This window comes from Trichechus manatus, unplaced genomic scaffold (assembly GCF_000243295.1).
Source record: "Trichechus manatus latirostris isolate Lorelei unplaced genomic scaffold, TriManLat1.0 scaffold00004, whole genome shotgun sequence".
Lineage (NCBI taxonomy): Eukaryota > Metazoa > Chordata > Mammalia > Sirenia > Trichechidae > Trichechus > Trichechus manatus.
This window is the reverse complement of record NW_004443940.1, coordinates 19,954,012-19,976,681: the sequence shown is the minus strand read 5'-3', so window position 1 is coordinate 19,976,681 and position 22,670 is coordinate 19,954,012. Positions and strand designations below refer to the sequence as shown.

At 35.5% G+C, this 22,670-nt stretch overlaps 1 protein-coding gene across 1 annotated transcript in view; it reads right to left on the bottom strand.

Annotated features, from left to right (window-relative positions):
- Positions 1–22,670, bottom strand: part of WDPCP (WD repeat containing planar cell polarity effector) — a 294,162-nt gene that overhangs the window by 113,710 nt on the left and 157,782 nt on the right. The window contains exon 15 of the mRNA XM_012555700.2: positions 12,278–12,341. Within this exon, the coding sequence (XP_012411154.2) occupies positions 12,278–12,341 (64 nt within the window). The remainder of the gene's footprint in view (positions 1–12,277; positions 12,342–22,670) is intronic.

The window sequence follows — 22,670 nt, the reverse complement described above, 5'->3', positions numbered from 1 at the left end:
CTGGTTGAATGGACATGGGAAATCTGGGGTGGAAAGGAAGTGTGTGCTGTCACAGTACAGCGAGAGCAAGTAGGGTCACAAAACAGTGTTTATGTATAAATTTTTGTATAAGAGACTAACTTGAATTGTATACTTTCACTTAAAGCACAATAATTTAAAAAAAAAGATGGTGCCTCATCTTCCCATCCCCTTGAATGTAGACTAGACTTAGTGAATCAGTTCTAATGAATAGAACCTGATGGAAGTAATGGTGTGTGACTTCTGAAACCAAGTCATAATAGGTGTTAAACGGCTTCATCCTTGGCCCTCTCTCTCTGATCACTTGCTGTATTGGAAGTTATCTGCCATGTCATGAGAATATTCAAGCAATCCTATGGAGAGGTCTACAGAGTGAATAACAGAGGCTTCCTGCCAACAGCCAGAAGGCAGTAGGGCCTTAAGATAACAGCCATATGAATAAGCCATCTAGAAGCAGATCCCCCAGCCCCAGTCAAACCTTCAGATGACCGCAGTCCTGGCCAACATCTTGACTGCAAACTCATGAGAGACCCTGAGTCAGAATCACCCACGTAAGCCCTCCTGGATTCCTGACCTTATCAGAAACTGTATGAGATAATGTTGATTGTTTGAAGCATCTAAATTTGTAGATAAGTTGTTATATAGCAACAGATAACTAATACAGAAAGGTATTTCATAATGATATAGTTAATCATAAATAATCCATCAAGCATACATAGCACTATTCATCTAACCTCACAGCTCCAAAATATATTTTATAAATTAAAGACCTTCAAGGAAAAATTGAAAAATCTACAGTCATACTGCAGGAGTGTAACATTTTTTTTTCAGAAAACTGTATACCAAAAAGGAAAAAAAAAAAAAAAAAAGAATATTGAGGATTTGCATAAAATGATTAGGAATTTTTAGCTAATAGAGATATATTTATATCATAAGAGTTTACATTTTGATAATAGAAAATGCACATCATTAACAAACTCATAAAAACCATTGTAAATAATGACCATATGTAAGCCACCAAGGAAATTTCAACAAACTGAAAGAAGACTGTTATCATAAACCAGTGACTTCCATATAACAGAATTAAAAATAAGCTAAAAAAAGCAATTAAAATGTTGTATATCGAGATTTGTAGCTTGCAACCAAAGCAGTAACTCAAAAGAAATTTCTTATCCTTAAATCCATTCATGCAAAGGATGTAGAAGGAATGGAATTAATAAAGATAGAACAAATTGGTGAAGTACATTTTTAAAAAGGAGAATTTTTCAGTAAAATCAAAATGAGCTTATAGAAAATATCTGTCAGACAAGAGTTTGGCAAATATGATCAAGACAAAAAAAGAGATTACTGTTAAGATTGAAAAGGAGGCTATAACTACACACAAAGGAAGTTTGTTTTTTAATGGAAATATACTATTAATTTTTAAATTTATTTTACTTTTTATCCTGGATAAAAGAGTAGAGAGAATAAAATAATAAATCACCATATGCCCATCACCTAGCTTTGACAATTATCAATAAACGACCAAACACATTTATACCTCCAAACACCGTACTTCCCATTTTGGATTATATTGAAGAATCATATTATTTTACCCATAAATCCTTTAGTATGTTTCTCCATAATATAAGGGTTCATTTTATTGTTGTACTTTGAGTGAAAGTTTACAATTCAAGTTAGTCTCTCATGCAAAAATTTATACATACATTGTTATGTGGCCCTAATTGCTCTCCCTGTACTGTGACAGCGCACTCCTTTCCACCAGATTTCCCGTGTCCATTCAGCCAGCTCCTGACCCTCTCTGCCTTCTCATCTCACCTCCAGACAAGAGCTGCCCATTTAGTCTCATGTATCTACCTGAGCTAAGAAGCACACTCTTCACAAGTATCATTTTATGTCCCAAGTCCAGTCTGATCTTTGTCTGAAGAGTTGGCCTTGGGAATGGTTTTAGTCCTGGGTTGACAGAGAGTCCAGGGGCCATGATTTCTGGGGATCCTCCAGTCTCAGACTATTAAGTCTGGTCTTTTTACTAAAATTTGAGTTCTGCACCCCACTTTTCTCCTGCTCCATCAGGAACTCCCCTTGTGTTCCCTGTCAGGCCGGTCATTGGTGGTAGCTGGGCACCATCTAGTTCTTACGGTCTCAGGCTGATGAAGTCTCTGGTTTATGTGCCCTTTCTGCCTCTTGGGCTAATACTTTCCTTGTGACTTTGGTGTTCTTCATTTTCCTTTACTCCAGGTGGGTTGGGACCAACTGATGCATCTTAGATGGCCACTCGCTAGCTTTTAAGACCCCAGATGCCACTCACCAAAGTGGGATACAGAACATTTTCCTAAAAACTTTGTTATGCCAGTTGACCTAGATGTCCCCTGAAAGCATGGTACCCAGACCCCTGCCCCTGCTACTCTGTCCCTCGAAGTGTTTGGTTGTATTCAGGAAACTTCTTAGCTTTGGTTTAGTCCAGTTGTGCTGACTTCCTCTGTAGTGTGTGCCGTCCTTCCCTTCACCTAAGATAATTCTTGTCTACTATCAAGTTACCCTCTCCCTCCCTCCCCACCCTCGTAACCATCAAAGAATGTTGTCTTCTGTGTTTAAAACTTTTCTTGGGTTCTTGTAATAGTGGTCTTATATAATTTTTGTCCTTATGTGGCTGACTAAGTTTACTCAGCATAATACCTTCCGGATTCTTCCATATTTCACAGATTCATCATTGTTCTTTATCGTTGCATAGTATTCAGTTGTGTGAATATACCATAATTTGTTTATCCATTTGTCCGCTGATAGGCACCTAGGTTGTTTCCATCTTTTTGCTATCCTGAACAGTGCTGCAATGAACATGGGTGTCACGGCTATTTGTGTGATGGCTCTTAATTCTCTAGGATATATTCCAAGGAGTGGGATTGCTGGATTGTATGGAACTTCTTTTTCTAGCTTTTTAAGGAAGCACCAAATCGATTTCCAAAGTGGTTGTACTATTTTACATTCCCACCAACAGTGTATAAGTGTTCCAGTCTCTCCACAACTTCTCCAACATTTATTATTTTGTGTTTTTTTGGATTAATGCTAGCCTTGTTGGGGTGAGATGAAATCTGATTATAGTTTTGATTTGCATTTCTCTAATGGCTAATGATTGTGAGCATTTCCTCATTTGTCTGTTAGCCACCTGACTGTCTTCTTTGGTGAAGTGCCTGGTCATATCCTTTGCCCATTTTTAAACTGGGTTGTCAATTTGTTGTTGAGGTTTTACTGTATCTTGTATATTTTAGAGATTAGACGCTGATCAGATTTGTCGTAGCCAAAAATTTTTTCCCAGTCTGTAGGTTGTCTTTTGACTCTTTTGGTGAAGGCTTTTGATGAGCGTAAGTTATCTAGTTTCTTTTCTGATGTTTATGCATTGTTACTTGTGGTTCGTATTCTGTTTATGACATGTATTAGGGCCCCTAACGTTGTCCCTATTTTTTCTTCCATGATCTTTATCATTTTTTATTTTATATTTAGATCTTTGATCCATTTTGAGTTAGTTTTTGTGCATGGTGTGAGGTGTGGGTCTTGTTTCAGTTTTTTGCAGATGGATATCCAGTTCTGCTAGCACCATTTGTTAAAGAGACTGTCTTTTCCCCAATTAACAGACTTTAGGCCAGCTGCTCATAGGTGGATGAATTTATGTCCGGATTCTCAATTCTGTTCCATTGGTCTATGTATCTGTTGTTGTACCAGTTCCAGGCTGTTTTGACTACCGTGGCGGTATAATAGGTTCTAAAATCAGGTAGTGTGAGGCCTCCCACTTTGTTGTTCTTCTTCGGTAACACTTTACTTATCTAAGGCCTCTTCACTTTCTATATGAAGTTGGTGATTTGTTTCTCCTCTCATTAAAAAATGCCGTTGGAATTTGGATTGAGATTGCATTGTATCTGTAGATGGCTTTGGGTAGAATTGACATTTTCACCATGTTGAGTCTTCCTATCCATGAGCAAGGTATGTTTTTCCACTGATGGAGGTCTCTTTTGGTTTGTTGCAGTAGTGTCTTGTAGTTTTCATTGTATAGGTCTTTTACATCTCTGGTTAGATTTATTCCTAAGTATTTTATCTTCTTGGGAACTACTGTAAATGGTATTGATATGGTTATTTCCTCTTGGAAGTTCTCTTTTTTGGAGGCACCATCTTTTAAAGAGAGAAATGTCAAAGAATTTGTGGACATATTTTTAAAGTACCACATCCTCTTTTTTCCTTTAAATCCTTTTGTTTTAAAAAATTCTGGTAGCATTTGTTTGTATATCTTTTTCTAACCACTTTTGAACCTTCCTATGTCATTTTGGGTTTGGAATGTGTTTTATATGCCACATATAGCTGGATATTTAAAAAAAAACAATCTTATGGTCTCTGCTTTTCACTGAGTAAATTTAATTCATTCACATCTATTTTACTTACTGATGTTTAGATTTATTCCAGCCAGCTCATTTTGTGTTTTCCAATTACTATAAACTTAATTATTTACTTTTCCTTATATTTTTATTTTTCAAGTGTTCTTTGTTGTGTTTTTTCTATTTATTGATTCAAAGTTATAACACCCATTCCTATGATCAGTATCCTTAAATTCTTAACACACTCACATCAATTTATTTTTATAATAATAGGTAAGTCTTAATCAGTGTCTACACAATCTCACTTTTCCCCCACTCAGCCACCTTATTTCTCCTGCTGGAGCACCCCAGTTATTCACCCTTGCTTGTCTAGGAACACCACCTCATTCCTAGTATCCCCTTCCTCAGGGAATGGGAAACTTCTGATCATGCTCTCAACTTTGAGAGATGTCTTCTCCTCTAAACATTTTGGTTTCTACATTCCTCCTTCAATCTGATTCTTTTGTTTTGTAGTTTTCAGTGGATTTCTCACAGTTTCTGGTCCATGAAGTATTCTCCTTATTTTGAAGTCCCTTTATAATTATAAACACAGAGACTCCTTCCATTATTTATACAGATTTGGCACAGGAGGGAGAGGTTGTTGTATTTCTTAGAACAGAAGAGGCACATTTCATTTGTGTAGATTTAAGTTTCCATCTGATATCTTCTCATTTAGAAGTTAATTCTTCTTTGAGTGAAGAATTTAAACTTGAGGTCCAAGCTGGGTTTGAGTTAATAGGGGCTTGAGAATACTATATTCATAGTATTTAATATTATGATTTAAATGTATATAATAAATGATAAGTCTTATTTCTGAAGCTAGCAGGTATAAATCTCCTCTATATAAAAACAGGGCCAAGGAAGCAATTCTGTGTCAACTTGATCACCAATCCAGTGCCTAGGAGTGGCAGATGTGTAAGCTCCTCTACAAAAATCATGCCAGTGAAAGACAAACTACCCAAAAGAATCATGCCAAGAGAAGACACAGATGGCTGGACAGCAGCAGTTATAAGTCTTTTTATAGCATCATCAGATGGCAAAGTTGACATTCCAATTGGCCCTGTGCCGATGGCCAAGGTAATTAGAAATGCCAACATGAGAGTGTTCAGAGGCATACTCCTTCTTACGCCATCGAACTTGGGGCCAGAGAAGCAATTCTGCGTGGCAAATGAGTAGCCTTTATGCCACAGTAATAATTAGGTTGGAGAGTTTACCTGAATTTTCAAAAACAAAATAAGGTCCCAAAATACACTAGTAACTTGTATGAGTAAGGATTCATGGAATATTATTTTATTCAATGGGTTATAATTGTTCCACAAATTTTAATATATTGCTTTTTCATTGTAATTCAATTAAAATATTTCCTAATTTCTCTTGTGACTCCTTCTTTGACCCATAGAATTTTTAGAAAGGGGTTGTTTAATTTTCAAATATTTGAGAACCTTCTAGATATCTGAATGATATCGACTTGTAATTTAATTCCTTTGGGGTCATGTTTCAATCTTCTGAAATATATTGAACTTTAATTTTGTGGACCAGAATATGGTCTATGTTTAGTGACTATTTCATGTGCATTTGAAAAGAATGTGGATTTTGCAGTTATTGGTTATAGGTTCAATAAATGTCATTTAGGTCAAGTTGGTTGATAAGTTCACATATTCTGTATTTTTGTGGATATTTTTAATTACTTATTCTGTTGAATTACTAGATTTGTCAATTTCTCTTTAGAGGCTTGTCAGCTTTTCCTTCTTGTATTTGAAGCTCTGTTATCTTGAACATAAGCATTTAGGATTGTTATATCTTCTTACTTGACTTTATCACTGTGACTGTCTCTATCTCTGGTAATACTCCTTTGTCTTGCAGGCTGCTTATCTGTTTGCATAGTATATCTTTACCCATCTTCTTATTTTCAATCTATTTGTTTCTTTATAATCAAAGTGTTTCTCTTGTAGAGAAAATATAATCAGGTCTTGCTTTTTAATCCAGTCTGATAATCTCTGGCTTAAAAAAAAAAATCTAATCTCTGCTTTTTAATTGGAATGTTTATTACTGTTATTAGTTGCCATGGAGTTGGCTCCCACTCACGGTGACCTTGTGTATAACAGAATGAAATGTTGCCCTGTCCTGAGCCATCTTCATGATCTTTGATATGTTTAAACCCATTGTTGTGTCTACTGAGTCAATTCATCTAATTAAGGGTTTCCCTTATTTTTTGCTGACCCTTATACTTTACCAAACATGATGTCCTTTTCTAGCAATTGGTGTTTTCTGATGACATGTTCAAAGTAAGGAAGACAAAATTTCACCATCCTTGCTTCTAAGGAGCGTTCTGATTTTATTTCTTCTAAGATTGATTTGTTTATTCTTCTGGCAGTCCATGATATATTCAATATTCTTCACTAACAGTCAATCTGAATTTAATGTGATTATTTTTATTGTTGGAATTAAGTATACTATCTTTCTATTTGTTTTCTATTTGCCTCCTTGGCTACCTTCTTTTTGAGAATTTTTAATCTTCTTTTCCTATTGACTTTTTTTTTTAAGGTATATATCTTTCTATTTTTTTAGAAGTTCCTCTAGGCACTATAATATGTAATCTTAATTTATCACAATCTGCTTAAAATTAATATTGTACTACTTGAGGTAAAAAGGTCTGAACCTTACAACAGTACGATTCCATTTACTCACTCCTGTATTGTTACTGTCATTCATTTTACTTCTATATGTATATAAATACCACAGTGCATTGTTATTATTTTTGCTTTAAAGAATTATCTTTTAAATATATTTAAAAAGGGAAAAAGGCTTCTTTATTAACCCATCTGATTACCATTTCTGGAACACTCATTCCTTTGTGTAGATTCAAGTTTCCATCTGATATCATTTTCCTTCTGACTGAAGAACTTCCTTTAACTTTTCTTGTAGTCCATCAGCTGGTGTTGAGTTTTCTCCACTTTCATTTATTCAAAAATGTCTTTATTTCACTCTCCTTTTAAAGATAATTTTCTCTGGACATGGAATTTTATATTGGAAGTTTTGATTTTTTCAGTACATCAAAGATATTGTTCCATTATCTTCTAGTTTTTTTTTTCTCCCTGATGAGAACCCAAACCAACTCAAACCCATTGCTGTCAAGTCGATTCTGACTCATAGTGACCCTATAGGACTGAGTAGAACTGCTCCATAGGGTTTCCAAGGAGTGGCTGGTGGATTTGAACTGCTGACCTTTTGGTTAGCAGCCTGAGCTCTTAACCACTGCAATTTATATCTGTTGTTGATCCTCTTATGCAATATGCTTTTCTTTTCTGAATATTTTTAAGATTTTTTCTTCATCTTTGACTTTCAGTACTTTGACTATGGTATGCCTGGATGTGGTGTGAGTAGACCTTTTTTCTATTTGGAGTTAGCTGTCCTTCTTGGATCTGTAGATGAATAATTTTCAACTAAGTTCCAATTTCACGTATTTTGGCCCACAAGTCACTGAGACTCTGTTCATTTTTTTACAGTAATTTTCCTTTTTGTTCTTCAGATTGGATAATTTCTATTTATCTGTCTTCAAGTTATATTGTATAATATGCAATCTACTGTTAAGCATATCCAGTGAATTTTGAGAGGTTATTTGAGTCTTTTATGATTTTAACTTTATCTCCATTTAATTTGTTTGTAAAGTATGTATGAGGTACTGTGTATATACAATCATCAGAATGGCAATGTTACTCTAATTTTTGTTTTGATAGTTGTACTTTTTTTTAAAAGAAAAAATCATTATCAACAGTGGTGAAATTTAATAAAGAAAAACTGTAGTAGTGCCTTATTTTTTCATAATCATAAAATTAAAGCCTTAAAGATTTGTTGTGAAACAATAAAAATTTTTTTAATTTAGAAAATCTGTTTGAAGATATTGGCGAGCTCATAGGCAGGGAGTATTTAAGAGACCAAGATCCTAGACAAAAGCGAAGCCCAGAGAAGAAAGCCTGGCCTTTGGTACCACTTTTCAAAACATTTGCCAATTTCTAATAGGTCACCAAGAGGCTGAGAAACTTAGCAAAAAGTAGTGTTTGATTAGTTGAGAAGATACACAAAGCTTTAGGTAGATTCTTTGGGCTAAGAGCACAAAGATTTACTTCAAGGGCGGCTGAGGAGAAAGATCTTTCATCTGGGACTCCAGAGGGGCTATGCTCTTGAAATAAGTGTAAACTGGAAGTTAACTACATCTCAGACTGAAACTCAGCTTCAAATAAACTCAAACACAGAATGGATTAAGATGGTCTACCTGGTCAACCTACTGAAAGAAGACCCATATTTGTGCCCATTCCAAAGAAAGCTGATCCAACAGAATGCAGAAATTATGAAACAATATCATTAATATCACACACAAGTAAAATTTTGCTGAAGATCATTCAAAAGTGGGTGCAACAGTACATCAACAAGGAACTGGAGAAATTCAAGCTGATTCAAAAGAGGATGTGAAATGAGGGATATCACTGCTGATGTCAGATAGATCTTGGTTGAAAGCAGAGAATACCAGAAAGATGTTTACCTGTGTTTTACTGAGTATGCAAAGGCAATCGACTATGTGGATCATCACTAATTATGGATAACATTGCAAAGAATGAGACTTCCAGAACAACTTAATTGTGCTCATGTGGAACCTGTACATAGATCAAGAGATAGTCGTTCCAACAGAACAAGGGGATACTGTGTGGTTTAAAGTCAGGAAAGGTGTGTGTCAGGGTTGTATCCTTTCACCATACTTATTCAATCTGTATGTTGAGCAAATAATCTGAGAAGCTGGACTATATGAAGAAGAATGCGGCATCAGGATTGGTAGAAGACACATTAACAACCTGCGATATGCAGATGATACAACCTTGCTTGCTAAAAGCAAAGAAGACTTGAAGGACTTACTGATGAAGATCAAAGACCACAGTCTTCAGTATGGATGACAACTCAACATAAACAATACAAAAATCCTTACAATTGGACTAATAAGCAACAACATGATAAATGGAGAAAAGATTGAAGTTGTCAAGGATTTCCTTTTACTTGGATCTACAATCAACACCCACAGAAGCAGCAGTCAAGAAATCAAACAATGCATTGCATTGGGCAAATCTGCCGCTAAAGACCTCTTTAAAGTGTTGAAAAGCAACGATGTCACTTTGAGGACTAAGATATGCCTGACCCAAGCCATAACAGAGAAGAACAAAGTAGGGGAGGACTCATAGTTCCTGATTTTAAAACATACTGTACAGCTACTGGAGCCCTGGTGGTGCAGTGTTTAAAAGCTTGGCTGCTAACCTAAAGGCTGGCCATTCGAATCTACTAGCTGCTCCTTGGAAACCCTATGGGACAGTTCTGCTCTGTCCTATAGTGTCACTATGAGTTGGAATCGACTCACTAGCAACAGGTTTGGTTTTGGATACAAGTAATAAAATGGAGGTAAACAGAGTTAGATAAATTATACAAAATCACACAGCTAATAAGAAAGCGTTTGGATTTGCATCAAGTCAGCCTGGCTTCAGAGTCCACACCTTTATATTCACTTTTTAATATTGAAACCTGCTGGTGTTGTCCTATATGCCTTGTATCTCTCTACCAGTGATTGATGCTAATACAAAAGAGATTATTTTAAGGTTAACTGACACACTGTTTTTGTAATTCCTTTGTGACTCAAATGGTATTATTTTTAGTCTTTTAGAAAGAGATATCTTGGGGGTAAAAAAAAAGTCACAGTAGGAATAATCGTGTTTTTTTAAAAAAAAACTTTTAAATTCAAAGGAGCTAACATTTCTCAGTATATAGGCTACAGACCTATGTCTAGATGATAATTTAAATAGTAAAAATTGATCTATTAGAAAACCTAATTTCTTTTTTTAGACAATTTCAACATGGAATTTCAAATTTACGTAGTAGGTTCGTGAGCTTAAATAAAACTTTGCTTTGAGGCCTTAATGTTCTTTATATTTTGGGCTTCCTTAAGGCAGATCCGGAGCCCTGGTGGCACAGTGGTTAAGCTGAAAGGTCAGTGGTTGGAAACCACCAGTGGCCCCGTGGGAGAAAGATGTGGCAGTGTGCTTTCATAAAGATTACAGCCTTGGAAACCCAATGGGACAGTTCTACTCTGTCCTATAGGGTCACTATGAGTCGGAATCAACTAGACAGCAGTGAGTTTGCTTTTTTTTTTGGCGGGGGCGTTTAAGGCAGGTCTTGGGCTATAAGCATTTTTTTTTATGTGAAGAGTAAGGGTGCAGAGTTCTGAATAATGACTGTTTACTTTTGCAAATAAAAAAAACAATTCCTTTCCTTCCCTTATTTTAGGTTTTTCTCTTTTACATGTAAAAATCCTCATGGGTTAGGGTTGAGGTTAGAGCTAACCTTTCAGTAGAAAGGCTATTTGGATTGAAGAAATTTCAACTAACATAGAGACTTTCGTTATATTGTTACTGGCTAAACTGAGGCTAAATGCTGAAGGAGATATGATTTAAAAGAGTTTAGAAGTTGTCTTTGATCATTCAGTATCATTAATTAATAATCAAATCACTAGAAATTATAGATCAATATAATACCTTGAGAGAGGAGGTTTGCCAGGCACCGAACATTCACATACTGATTTCTTTAATTTTTATCTTGGCTGGGAAAAAGATTGTTAACTATAGACTTATAAAAAATAAAGAAATATAAAGAAAATCATCCTTTACTGGAGTAGGTAAGCAGCAGAGATGAGAAGGTGGAGATAAGGAGGGAAAGTCAGTGGGTTAAAAATCTAAAAAGTGATATAATTTAAATTTCTGACATTATGATGTCTAGCTGTGTAGATTTTTATGAAAATAATAAAAACTTTCCTTCAATGTACTAACCTGCCTGCTGAACTAGGCATAACAAAACAAATGACAAATAACAAAAAGTTCCCACTTTCGAAAGAAATTAGATTTTTTTCATGATCACTGAAAGCACAATTTAATTGAGTGATATAAATTTAGGATTTAAATATCAAACTCAATCCAAAGGCAAATGACTTAATGTAACGAACCCATATTAACAAATGTCAAAGCTGAATTTAAACTACAAAATGTCTTAATTGTACAAAAGATTCAGGTACAAGACCCTCCCAGAAGTTTTTCTTGTTTTCAAGAAGCTTTTGCTCTCTTGTTTCTTTGACAACAGTGAAATCTGACGTGGAGCAGAATACGCTAGGAAAACCGGGAAGAACCCTGCCTTTGTTCATCTGACCTCACTGTGACATTGTGGTGCAAGATTTTATAAAACAAGAACTTGATGCAGAGGACAAAGATCTGTAAGATCTGTAAGGAGCTGGTCGATTTTACTTTTCTGTAACTAATGAGAGGACTACAGTGTACATAAAATTTGTAACTTCTTGGATCCACTTTGCACTTAAAAATACATATGAGAACACTGGTAATTTATTACTTTTCACTAAAATCTAAGGAACAAACTAAGTACATTCAAGATCTATAGATATGTTTTGCCCTGTCCTGGCTTCTGCAGTGGTGCTTCAGAGAATGGATTAGAAAGACATTTAAGCTAATTAGATAGAAAGGTGTCATCCTCTCATATCAAGGTACATGAGAAGAAAAGTTCAAGAATTATAAATTCTCCTTAGAAAAGATAAAAAATCCTTTGGGCTCTGGCAAGGAAAATGTCAACAAGTCAAAAAATACTAGATGGCTATTGACCAGTTTCATGAAGGCAAAGCTGCAAGCCAAGATGGAATAATGCCTTTCCTACCATGCGTTTAAGGCTGAAAATGACACTAATCCCTTTTAATGGTCACAAAAGCTGACAACTTACTCAGCCTTAGAAATGAAGGCCCAAAATCATCTCTGGGAATGACTCACCATAAACAGGTCACGAGCACCAATGTCAACAGCTAAGAGAAATGCCTTTTCAAATCTCTGGTACCTACAATGAAGAAAAGAAATGTTACATATTAGTTGTGAACAAAACTACATAAAAGAAGATAGCTGTTTAATGTGTTTATGTGTTATTGTTTTTGCTCTTCTGATGGGAAAAATATTTTCAAGCAACTGTCATTTAGCCTGCTGCAGTCTTGCACATGAGAAATGTCATTGCACGTCAGAGGAACTAAGGCACAGAGCACACGGGGCTCTAAGCACAGCCAGCAAGGACTAGCATGGCCCCGCACAGATACTGCTGAATGTGGAAGATGAGAGCTTAGAACGTGCCTCTTTAACAACTTTTCACTTTACTGTGTTTTGTAAGGCAAAGTATGAGGAAGACAGCAGGACGATAGTCATTAGAAGATCATATAATTATATTTCTGTGTTTCTTAGGAAAAGTTGAGAAGTCAAATGTTAAATTAGTACACAAATCTATCTGTGATTTTGAAAAAAAAAAATCCTAGGCTGTTATAAAATGACAGTATAAATGATTTTTAATTTTTTTAATACTACTTTTCTACTCTTTTTCACAATTGTACTCTCTTTCCCTAAAGTATAATTTTTAGATTTTTCTTTGTAAAAGTTTAAGATACACGAGAATAAGCTGCAGTTTCAATTAATAACACTTACACAAAGTTTAAGATCCTGAGAAAAAAGCATGTCACGAAAATATCTGTTGCACAGGATTTTGAAATAAAAGGTCCTTTTTATTTTGTCTGAGTGCTGAGACTTACATAGATACAACTATCATGTTTTCTGACTCGAAAAAGAAGCAGGTTAATAACCAAGTTGTTCTCTGTTCTCTATCCCATATTGCACACAGTGAAATATGGTGGCAGAAAATACAGTAAAGATGTGAAACAAAAAATAACAGAAGTATGAAATATTATTAATAAATCTCATAAATTTTATTAGTGAAATAGCTGCAATAAAATTCAAACAAACAAAGCTTGTTAATATTATGTATGTACAACCTGAAGCAAATGCACAGTTTCCATTTTTTGTTTGATGACTGTTACTCGTTACTACTATCTCTAGTATCTGCCCCCAGTCCCTCTCAGCTACAGGAGATCAGAAGGCAATTTTGTTTATTTTGTGGGTGAAGAGTGTCCTGCTCCAGGAAGCTAACTGATTCATTATATATTCAGTGGAGGTGGGATGTACTGAGGAGGAAGTTAGCAAATTACACTACTTGTTCATGCATTTGCTGCCATTTTGCATTTTTTCTCACTCCACTGAAACCATTCTGGTAATAATAATCAGCCATCTTCTAATGATAAAACCTAGGGGTATTTTTTCTTTCATAACTTCTCATCGTGTGTGCCCTTTTGGCTGCATCTGACTGTAAAAACTGCTCCTCTTTGAAACTCTCTCCTCCCTTGGCTTCGGAGACACCATTTCTTTGTTTTCCAATTTCTTAGATTACATCTTCTAAGTTTCCTTTCCTACTTCATTTTTCTCTGCCTATCCCTGAAGTTGTTCTTCTGTGGTCCTCTCCTATTTCTGTTCACTCACTCCAATCTCCTCAATAATCTTATCCACTCACATGATATTATCACTTATATAAATGACTCATATCTACATCTCTAGGATCCATTTCTCACCTGAGCTCCTAACTCATATTTCAAAGCACCTCAAATTTAACATGTCTAACATGTTCACTATTACATCAATTTGGCAGCTATATATATGATAAACTGAATTTGGAGAGAGTAAAATTAAGGGGGACAAGTTAGGATATGCTCTTCTTTCTAGGTGGAAGATAATGATAGACATTATAATGAAATATCAAAGGGAACTTCAAACTAGATAGCTGACAAAATATACTTAAAAATGCATCACTGGGTGCTAAAACAGTAAGGAAATCCCCAAGGATATCACATCTCCAATCCAAAAAAATAACAAACCAATGAATCAACCAAACAAACAAAATCCCTTTGTTGAAACTGGAGTAAGGACCCTGAACAGCTAGAAAATATGAAAGAAAAGGCAGAAACTCTTGAAGCCATCACCCTCAGGAGATTGAGCCCTGAGCAATTCTCAAGATACAGGAACTAAGCTTCATACTTCTGATTAAGCCAACTATAGGCACTAAGCCTGAGATTTCTGATTAAGCCAGGGGATCAAATGGTCCCAGGTTAGTAGTGTCTCTTAACTTGGGCAGGAAAAAAACAATTCCTGTCTGGTTAAAGTACTTCTGATAGAGGTTCCCAGTATTACTACAAATTAAAGTGAAATGGATATGAGTTCACAATCAAAGATCACCAAACACATAAGCCGCTATGACTAAGAGTCAGAAAAATTAACAGATTTAGATCTTCATAGATTTCAGATAATGGAATTAAATTTAGCATATAAAATAACTCAGTATAAAACGTTTAAAGACAAAAAAGACAATAAATGTGCTAACCATATAGGTAGATAAGTGAATATAATATATGAAGGCTTGGTGGTACAGTGGTTAAGAGCTTGGCTGCTAACCAAAAGGTCAGCAGTTTGAATCCACCAGCCGCTCCTTGGAAACCCAATGGGCAGTTGTACTCTGTCCTGTAGAGTCACTATGAGTCAGAATGGACTCGATGGCAATGATTTTTTTTTTTTAATATATATACTATATAACATTCTAATATTTTTTAAGGCCAGAAATACTGATTATCAATATCATGTAAATCAGAAAGGAATTAAAGTATTGCAGTCCTTGTTTTTCTGTATTATTCAAGATATTGACTAATGTTAGAATTTGGTAACTATAGTCAAATCTCAGTGATAACCAGTAAAGGAGGAGAAATAGTGGGTATAATTGCTAAAACAGTCAAAGAAGTGGATTACGGGTGAGAGTCAGGAAATTTAATACGAAAAAAATTCAGGCAGTGGTTAAAAAGTCAAGAAAGGAAACAAAAGCAGCACAGGAAAAACACGACAAATAGAAAGTTCAAAGAATGACAGTAGTAACAGCTCATTATTATAAAAACAATCGTGTAAGTGGACTAAAGTCACCAGTTAAAAGACAAATCATTAGACTGGAAAAGTAAAATCCAGCTATAGATTATTTATAAAAGCCACATCTAAATCATAAAAACAAAAATCATTGAAAGTAAAAGGATAGAAGAAAATATATCAAATAAATAGTAATAAAAAACAAGCCAAGGACATTGCTGATGAATGTAAAATAGTACAGGAACTTTGGGAAAAAAGCTTGGTAGTTGCTTAAAACATAAAACATAAATTTGCCATTAAAAAAAAACCAAACCCATTGCCGTATGACCCAGAAATTCCATTTCTAGGTATTTACCCAAGAGAAATGAAAACATCTGTCCACAGAAAAACTTCTACACATAGTTCATAGCAGCATTATTCACTACATCCTGAAAGTAGAAAACAATCCATATGTCAGTCAACTGATGAATGAATGAACAAAATGTGGTATTTCTATGAAGTGGAATAGCATTCAGTAACAAAAAGGAATAAAGTGCTGACACATATTACAACAAAGATGAACTTCAAAAACATTGTTAAGTATAAGAAAAAAATACCATATTGTATGACCATTTATATGAAATGTCCAGAAAACACAAATCTATAGAGACAGAAAGTAGATTAGTGACTGACTAGAGTTGTGAACAGGAGTGACTCCAAATGGGCATGAAGGATCTTTTTGGGACGAAGCAATTGTTCTCAGATTGGATCGTGGTGATGGTTTCACAACTTTTCAAATTTACTAAAAATCATTTACTTGTACACTTGAAAAGGATGAAGCTTATGATATTTAAATTATACTTCAATAAACTTGTTTTTAAAAATTAAACTCATGTAGCTATATTATCAGACAAATGGACTTAAAAAAAAACATTAGCAGGGATAGGAAAGGTAATAAAATGATAAAGGGTTCAAGTCTCCAGAAAGATACAAAAATTGTCAGTTTGCGTGTAATTAATAAATAGGCTCAAAATGTATAATGCAAAACTTGATAGAATTTTAAAAAATAATGAGGCACTACTGCAGTGGGAAATTTCAAAAGGTATCTCGGAGTTTTTTCTAGGCTAAAAAGTAAAAAAATAGAAGTTTTAAACAACATAATTACAAAGGTAGGTTTATTGGATACGCAGAACTCTTCAACCTTAGAGAATACACATTCTTCTCAAGTATACATGGGATACTTACAAAATTATATTATGTAGTAAATCAAAAAGTAAGTCTCAATAAATTTTAAAGAATACCATAATGAATCTGTCAGTAAGCAATTAAGTTTGACAAAAAGGTAAACAGTAAATCCCTATGCATTTAGAAATTAAATAGTCACTAGTCAAAGAAGAAATTATAAACTTTAATATACTTAGAAATAAATGATAATGAAATATTATATAGAAAAACTTAGGCAAACAAGCACTTAAAGGGAAATCCATAGCCTTAAGTGCTTCTGTTAGAAATGAAGAAGGCTAAAGCTAAGTATCTAATAATTTACAAAGGAATAGCAGAATAATCTTAAGACAGTGAGTAACATCTTCAAAGTACTGACAGGAAAAAGAAAACTGTCACTCATAATTTTTTTTATCCAGCAAAAAGAATTATTTCAAGAATGAAGGTGAAATAGACATTTTCAGAAAAAAAAAAAAATCAAGAAAATTTATCACCAGTAGACCTGGACTGGAAACCCTGGTGGCATAGTGGTTAAGAGCTATGACTGCTAACCAAAAGGCTGGCAGTTTGAATCCACCAGGCACTCCTTGGAAATCCTATGGGGCAATTCTACTCTCCTGTAGGGTCGCTGTGAGTTGGAATCAACTCAACGGCAATGGGTTTGGGTTTTTGTTTTTTTTTTCTTAAGACCTGGACTATAAGAAAAGTTAAAGGAAGTTCTTTAGGCGAACAGAAATGATACCAGGTGGAAACTATTCTTCAAGAATGAATGAAAAGCACTAGAAATGGTAAATATCTGGTTAAATACAGAGGACTCCCCCTCGTTATTTCTTTAACTTATCTATGACTATTTAAAGAAAAATTATAGCATTATCTTGTGAGGATGATAACATAGTTGGGTTATACCTGTGGCAACTACAGCACAAAGGATGGAGTGAGGTAAGTAAAAAGAATAATTCAGTTGCAAGGTTTCTACATTTCACATGAAGTGGTACAATGTTAATTCTAAGTAGACTGTGGAACATTAAAGATACATAATGTAAACCCTAGAGCAACCATTAAAAATATAAACAGGTATAGCTAAAAAGTAAAGAGATAAAATAATATTCTGAAAAATGTTCAAATAATACAAAAGAAGGCTGACAAGGAGGACTAGAGAAACAAAAATCAGAAGGGACAAACAGAAAACAAAAATAAATGATAGATTGAATTCCAACCACATCAATAATTACACCAATACGTACATTAATGTTAATAGATTAAGGACTCCAACTGAAAGATAAAGATTGTCAGAATGGATAAAAAGCAAGACCCAACTATATGCTGTTTATGAGAAATCCACTTTAAATATATAAACACAGATAATTTGAAAGTAAATGGATGGAAAACAGTAAGCATAAGAAGGCTAACATGGCTATAAATATCAGATGAAACACTTCAAAACAGAGTAGTATCAAAGATAAAGAGGAACATTTCATAATGATAAAAAGATCAATTCATTAGGAAGACATAACAATCATGAGTGTAAATCTCAAATATATGAAGTAAAAATGAACAGAATTAACACTCTTCTCTCAGCAACTGATAGAGATAAGCAAAAAAAAAAAAAAAAAAAAATCAAGGAAAGACACATATGATCTCCACCTTGACCTAAATGATATTTTATATAACAGTGTTCTCTATTATCAAAGTATAAATTTCAATATGTATCTATTTGATTTCTCTATTACATTATTTGGCTCATCTATTTGTTTTTTTCTATTTGTCTACTTTTTGTCAATTTGACGTGTATTAGGCTGAGAGTGGCACATAAAATATTACTATTGGTTTGCTTTGGTCTGTTTCTCCTTATAGCTCTTGTAATTTCTGCTTTATGAAGGTTGCTGTCATGTTACTTCATATACAGATATTCATAACTTTTATCATTGTGAAAGGTAGCCTATAGCATTAAAGAGTGATTGTTTTTTCCTGTTTAATAATCTGCAGCCTAATTCTACCTTGTTAGTTATACATAACAATCCCCGTTTCCTTTATGCTTAAATCCTGGTACACCTTTGCCCATAGTTTTATATTTAGATTTTTAAAAATCATTTGGTAGGTATATTTCCTGTAAGCAACTTGGTGTAGGAATGTGCACTGTGACCCAATCTGAAAATCTTTTACTTTCAAAAAGTGAATTAAGCCCGCTGGTATTTACTAATATGACTGCTATATTTGGTTTTAGCTATTTCATATTATCTTATGCTCCATTTACTATATCTAGTATGCTTTTTTATTACAATGTAGTCTTTTTCCTTTGCTTTTTAAAAATGATTTCGTATTTCTTTTTCTATTTTCATGATGTTTATATTCTTATAAACTCAATGATTAGTGATTACTTTTATATAATTATCTTAAGCTTCTTTTTTATTACTTATACTTCTACTATCCCATTTGTCTACTTTAAATGAAATAGTTGGACTCCCACCTATTACTGATGTTGTAATCAATTTGTTTATTTTGCTTTCCACTGTATCTCACAACACACAAAAATATGTTGTTTCTATACACCAGCAATGAACAATCTGAAAAGGAAATTAAGAGAACAATTCCTTTTACAGTAGTCTCTAGAAAATACCAGCACTTCCGGGCAACATGGCGCTATAGTCAGAAGCACCACGCCGTCTGTCCACAGCAAAGATCAGAAAAACTAAGTGAAACAGAGTCACACGTCAATCCTGAAACCCTAAGCATCAAATGAAGAGATAAAGAACTCAGCCAAGCACCGAATGGAATGAGAAACTGACTGAGAACAGACAGTGAGTAGAGATACATGCCGAGGTCCCCTATCAGCTACCGCAGCATGGATCTGCTGCCATCTTGGACTCCTATCCATCAGCGAACAGGGGGTACGAAAAAGCAGCTTCACAGAGCTTCCAGCAACAGACAGAACAACTAGTAACCAGTGATATAGGCTTTCCCATCTCCCATCCTTCTTCGCCCCCACTTAGCCTCTTTTGCTTTCTGCAGCCACAGTCTCTTCGCCAGAAAGCACTAGCTTCACCTCGGTGTCACTTGGATTCCACCCGCTGCACTGGCTGTCTCCCTGAGTGCCTTCTGTTGCCTGTTGCTTTTTTCCGCTTCTTTAGATTTCTTCCTCACCCCTCACCACCTCCGCCTCCTTTCTCTCAAATACCTGGCTCCGTGCGCCATCTTTGCTTCTTCTTGAAAGGCTGCAGAACACCGCTCAACTGTGAAACTGCTTCCCGGCCTGTCCCGCCACACTGGTGGGACCCCTGGGGTTTTTTTGTTTGTTTGCTTTGATTTGTTTTCTGTTTCTTTTCTCGGCTTGGGAGCCCCTTCCAGCCAGGCAGTACTGCGCAGCTTGGAAGCTACTCCCTTACTCTGAGCAGACACACAGGGACATCCTTGGGGCACTTCTTTTTTCTTGTTTGTTTGTTTTTTTGTTGTTGTTGCTTTGTTTTTTCTTCTCTCTCTTACTCCCTTTTTGTCTTTCTTCATTTCCTTCTCTCGATTTATTCATTTTTTTCTTTTACCCTTTTTTTTTTCATTTTTGTTTTTCCCCTTTTCTCAAGTTTCTCATCTCTCCACTCCAATAGCAAGCTCCCTTAGCACTCTTTTTTGTTTGTGTGTATGTTTTTGGCTCTGTTCCTCTCTCCTCTCTCATCTTTTCCATACCCATCTTAGCTCCACACATCAAAATCTACCCCCTCCTTCCTGCCTACCTGCACCGTGCACTGAACATCACACTCCCAAGCAGCACAGGCATCAATTGGTACCAACCAACTGGAGTAAAGGAGAATGAAGAACACTGAAGACACAAGGAAAGTATTAGCCCAAGAGACAGAAAGGGCCACATAAACCAGAGACTTCATCAGCCTGAGACCAGAAGAACTAGATGGTGCCCAGCTACCACCAATGGCCGCACTGACGGGGAACAAAACAGAGAGTCCCTGTGGAGCAGGAGAAAGATGCGGTGCAGAACTCAAATTCTAGTAAGAGGACCAGACTTAATGGTCTGAGACTGGAGGAACCCCAGAAAGCATGGCCCCTAGATTCTCTATCAGCCTAGAACTAAAACAATTTCTGAGGCCAACTCTTCAGATGGGGATTGGACTGGACTGTGGGACATAAAGTGATACTCGTGAGGAGTGTGCCTGTTAGCTCAAGTAGATACAAGAGACTAAATGGGCAGCTTCTGTCCGGAGGTGAGATGGGAAGGCAGAGAGTGTTAGGAGCTGGCTGAATGGACATGGGAAATCAGGGGTGGAAAGGAGGAGTATGCTGTCACAGTATGGGGAGAGCAATTTGAGTCACATAATAATGTATGTATAAATTTTTGTATGGGAAAAAATACTTAAAAATTAAAAAACTTTTGTTGAGTGAATGAATGGTATTTACAACTAAAGAAAAATTTGGAGAAGATTCTGGGGAGCCCAAAAATAATGAAAGGCTTTCAAATAAAGCCTTCTGAATCCAGTTCACACTAAACCATTCATACACCACCATTTAGGGTAGAAAACTCTTGCTGCTCAGTTTATCTTAGTAGCACATGATCTGCCCAGGCATCAGCCTAATTCATTCTTTTATAGACAGTACAAGTAAAGGGAGGGGAGAAGACAGAGGGAAGCAGTGAGGACATAAATCACAAATGTTAAAACTATACCTCTCAAAGGGAGCAGCAAAGCTCCAAATTCATAGCATCTCAGGGAATAGCAATTTCTCTTGAAAATTTGGGGTGGGGGAGGAAGGATTTAATTTTTTCCTCTTTAATGAGGCACTGTCACATGCATATCCTGGTAAAATCACTAGAATCCCATTTTTCTGTCAGCCAGTCTTTGTGTGTGTGTGTGTGTGTGTGTGTGTGTGTGTGTGTGTGTGTAAGGGGGAGAGGAAGACAGAATGCATAGAAAGTAAAACAATATTCTGTTTAGTGAGTGACCAGCCAATTTGTTACTTTTCTCTGAGTCATCAGTGGTGTTTATTAATATTGCAGTCCCAAGACTATGAATAGGACCCAGTACTGCTAGAAGAACATGTTAGTGACCCTGGTCTACCTAGCTATTGCTTGTCCACTGGAGTCTACAAAGCTGAATGTGCAGTATCTCTGAGATTTTCCCAGAGATTTGAAGAATGAGCTGGCCTCCTCGGAAGTTAGTGTATTTATTTATTTGCTTTAGATCACAAAGTATACAAAGTTCTTGCTTCCACAAATCAAATCAACAACGTCCTTGATTATTGGATGTTTTATTACAAACTAGGATGCTCTTCAATATACTTTCCCTGTAACATAAAACTCCATAAAATGATGGTTTGGGTACAGTTTTAGTGTTGTTCTTCATTTATAACTAAAAACTTTAAAAAAATGGAAATAAAAAAAATACAGAGCAATGTAAAGAAAAAAATAATTGCTACTGTTAGTATCTAGATATATGTACTTCCACTTACTTAGTTATATGCTTTCAATAAGGACAAAATAATCACTCTTGCTTTTCTAAGAATGATATGTGATCATAAAAAGGAATTCAGATAATACAGAAAGCACAAAGATGGAAACATAAATAAATCACTCCTAAATTCCACTACCCAGAAATGACCATTGTTTACATGACATACTCATCATCCTAGGCATTTTCATATGGTTATAACAAAGAGAGAATTATCCAGGGATTATTGTATGTAAATGGACTTATAGGTATTACCAATGGTTAAATGCTCGGCTGCTAACCGCAAGGTTGGTGGTTCCTTGGGAGAAAGACCTGGTGATCTGCTCCCATAAAGATTACCGCCCCCCCCCCAAAAAAAACCCAACCAAATCCATTGCCGTGGAGTCAATTCCGACTCATAGATTACAGCTAAGAAAACCCCATGGGCCAGTTCTACTCTGTCACATGAGGTCACTATGAGTTAAAATCGACTCCATAGCACCTAACAACAACAACAACAACATTTGTTAATATAGAGCATTAAATTTAATTTTACTTTAAAAGAAAATAAAAGCAAAATTTTATAGGAATTATTAAGCTTTGTCATGGTTTGAATTATGTCCCCCCAAAAATGTGTATATCAGTTTGGCTGGGCCATGATTCCTGGTACTGTGTGATTTTCCTGTATGTTGTAAACCTGCCTCTATGATGTTAATGAGGGAGGATGGGTGGCAGTTGTGTTAGTAAGGCAGGACCTTATCTACAAG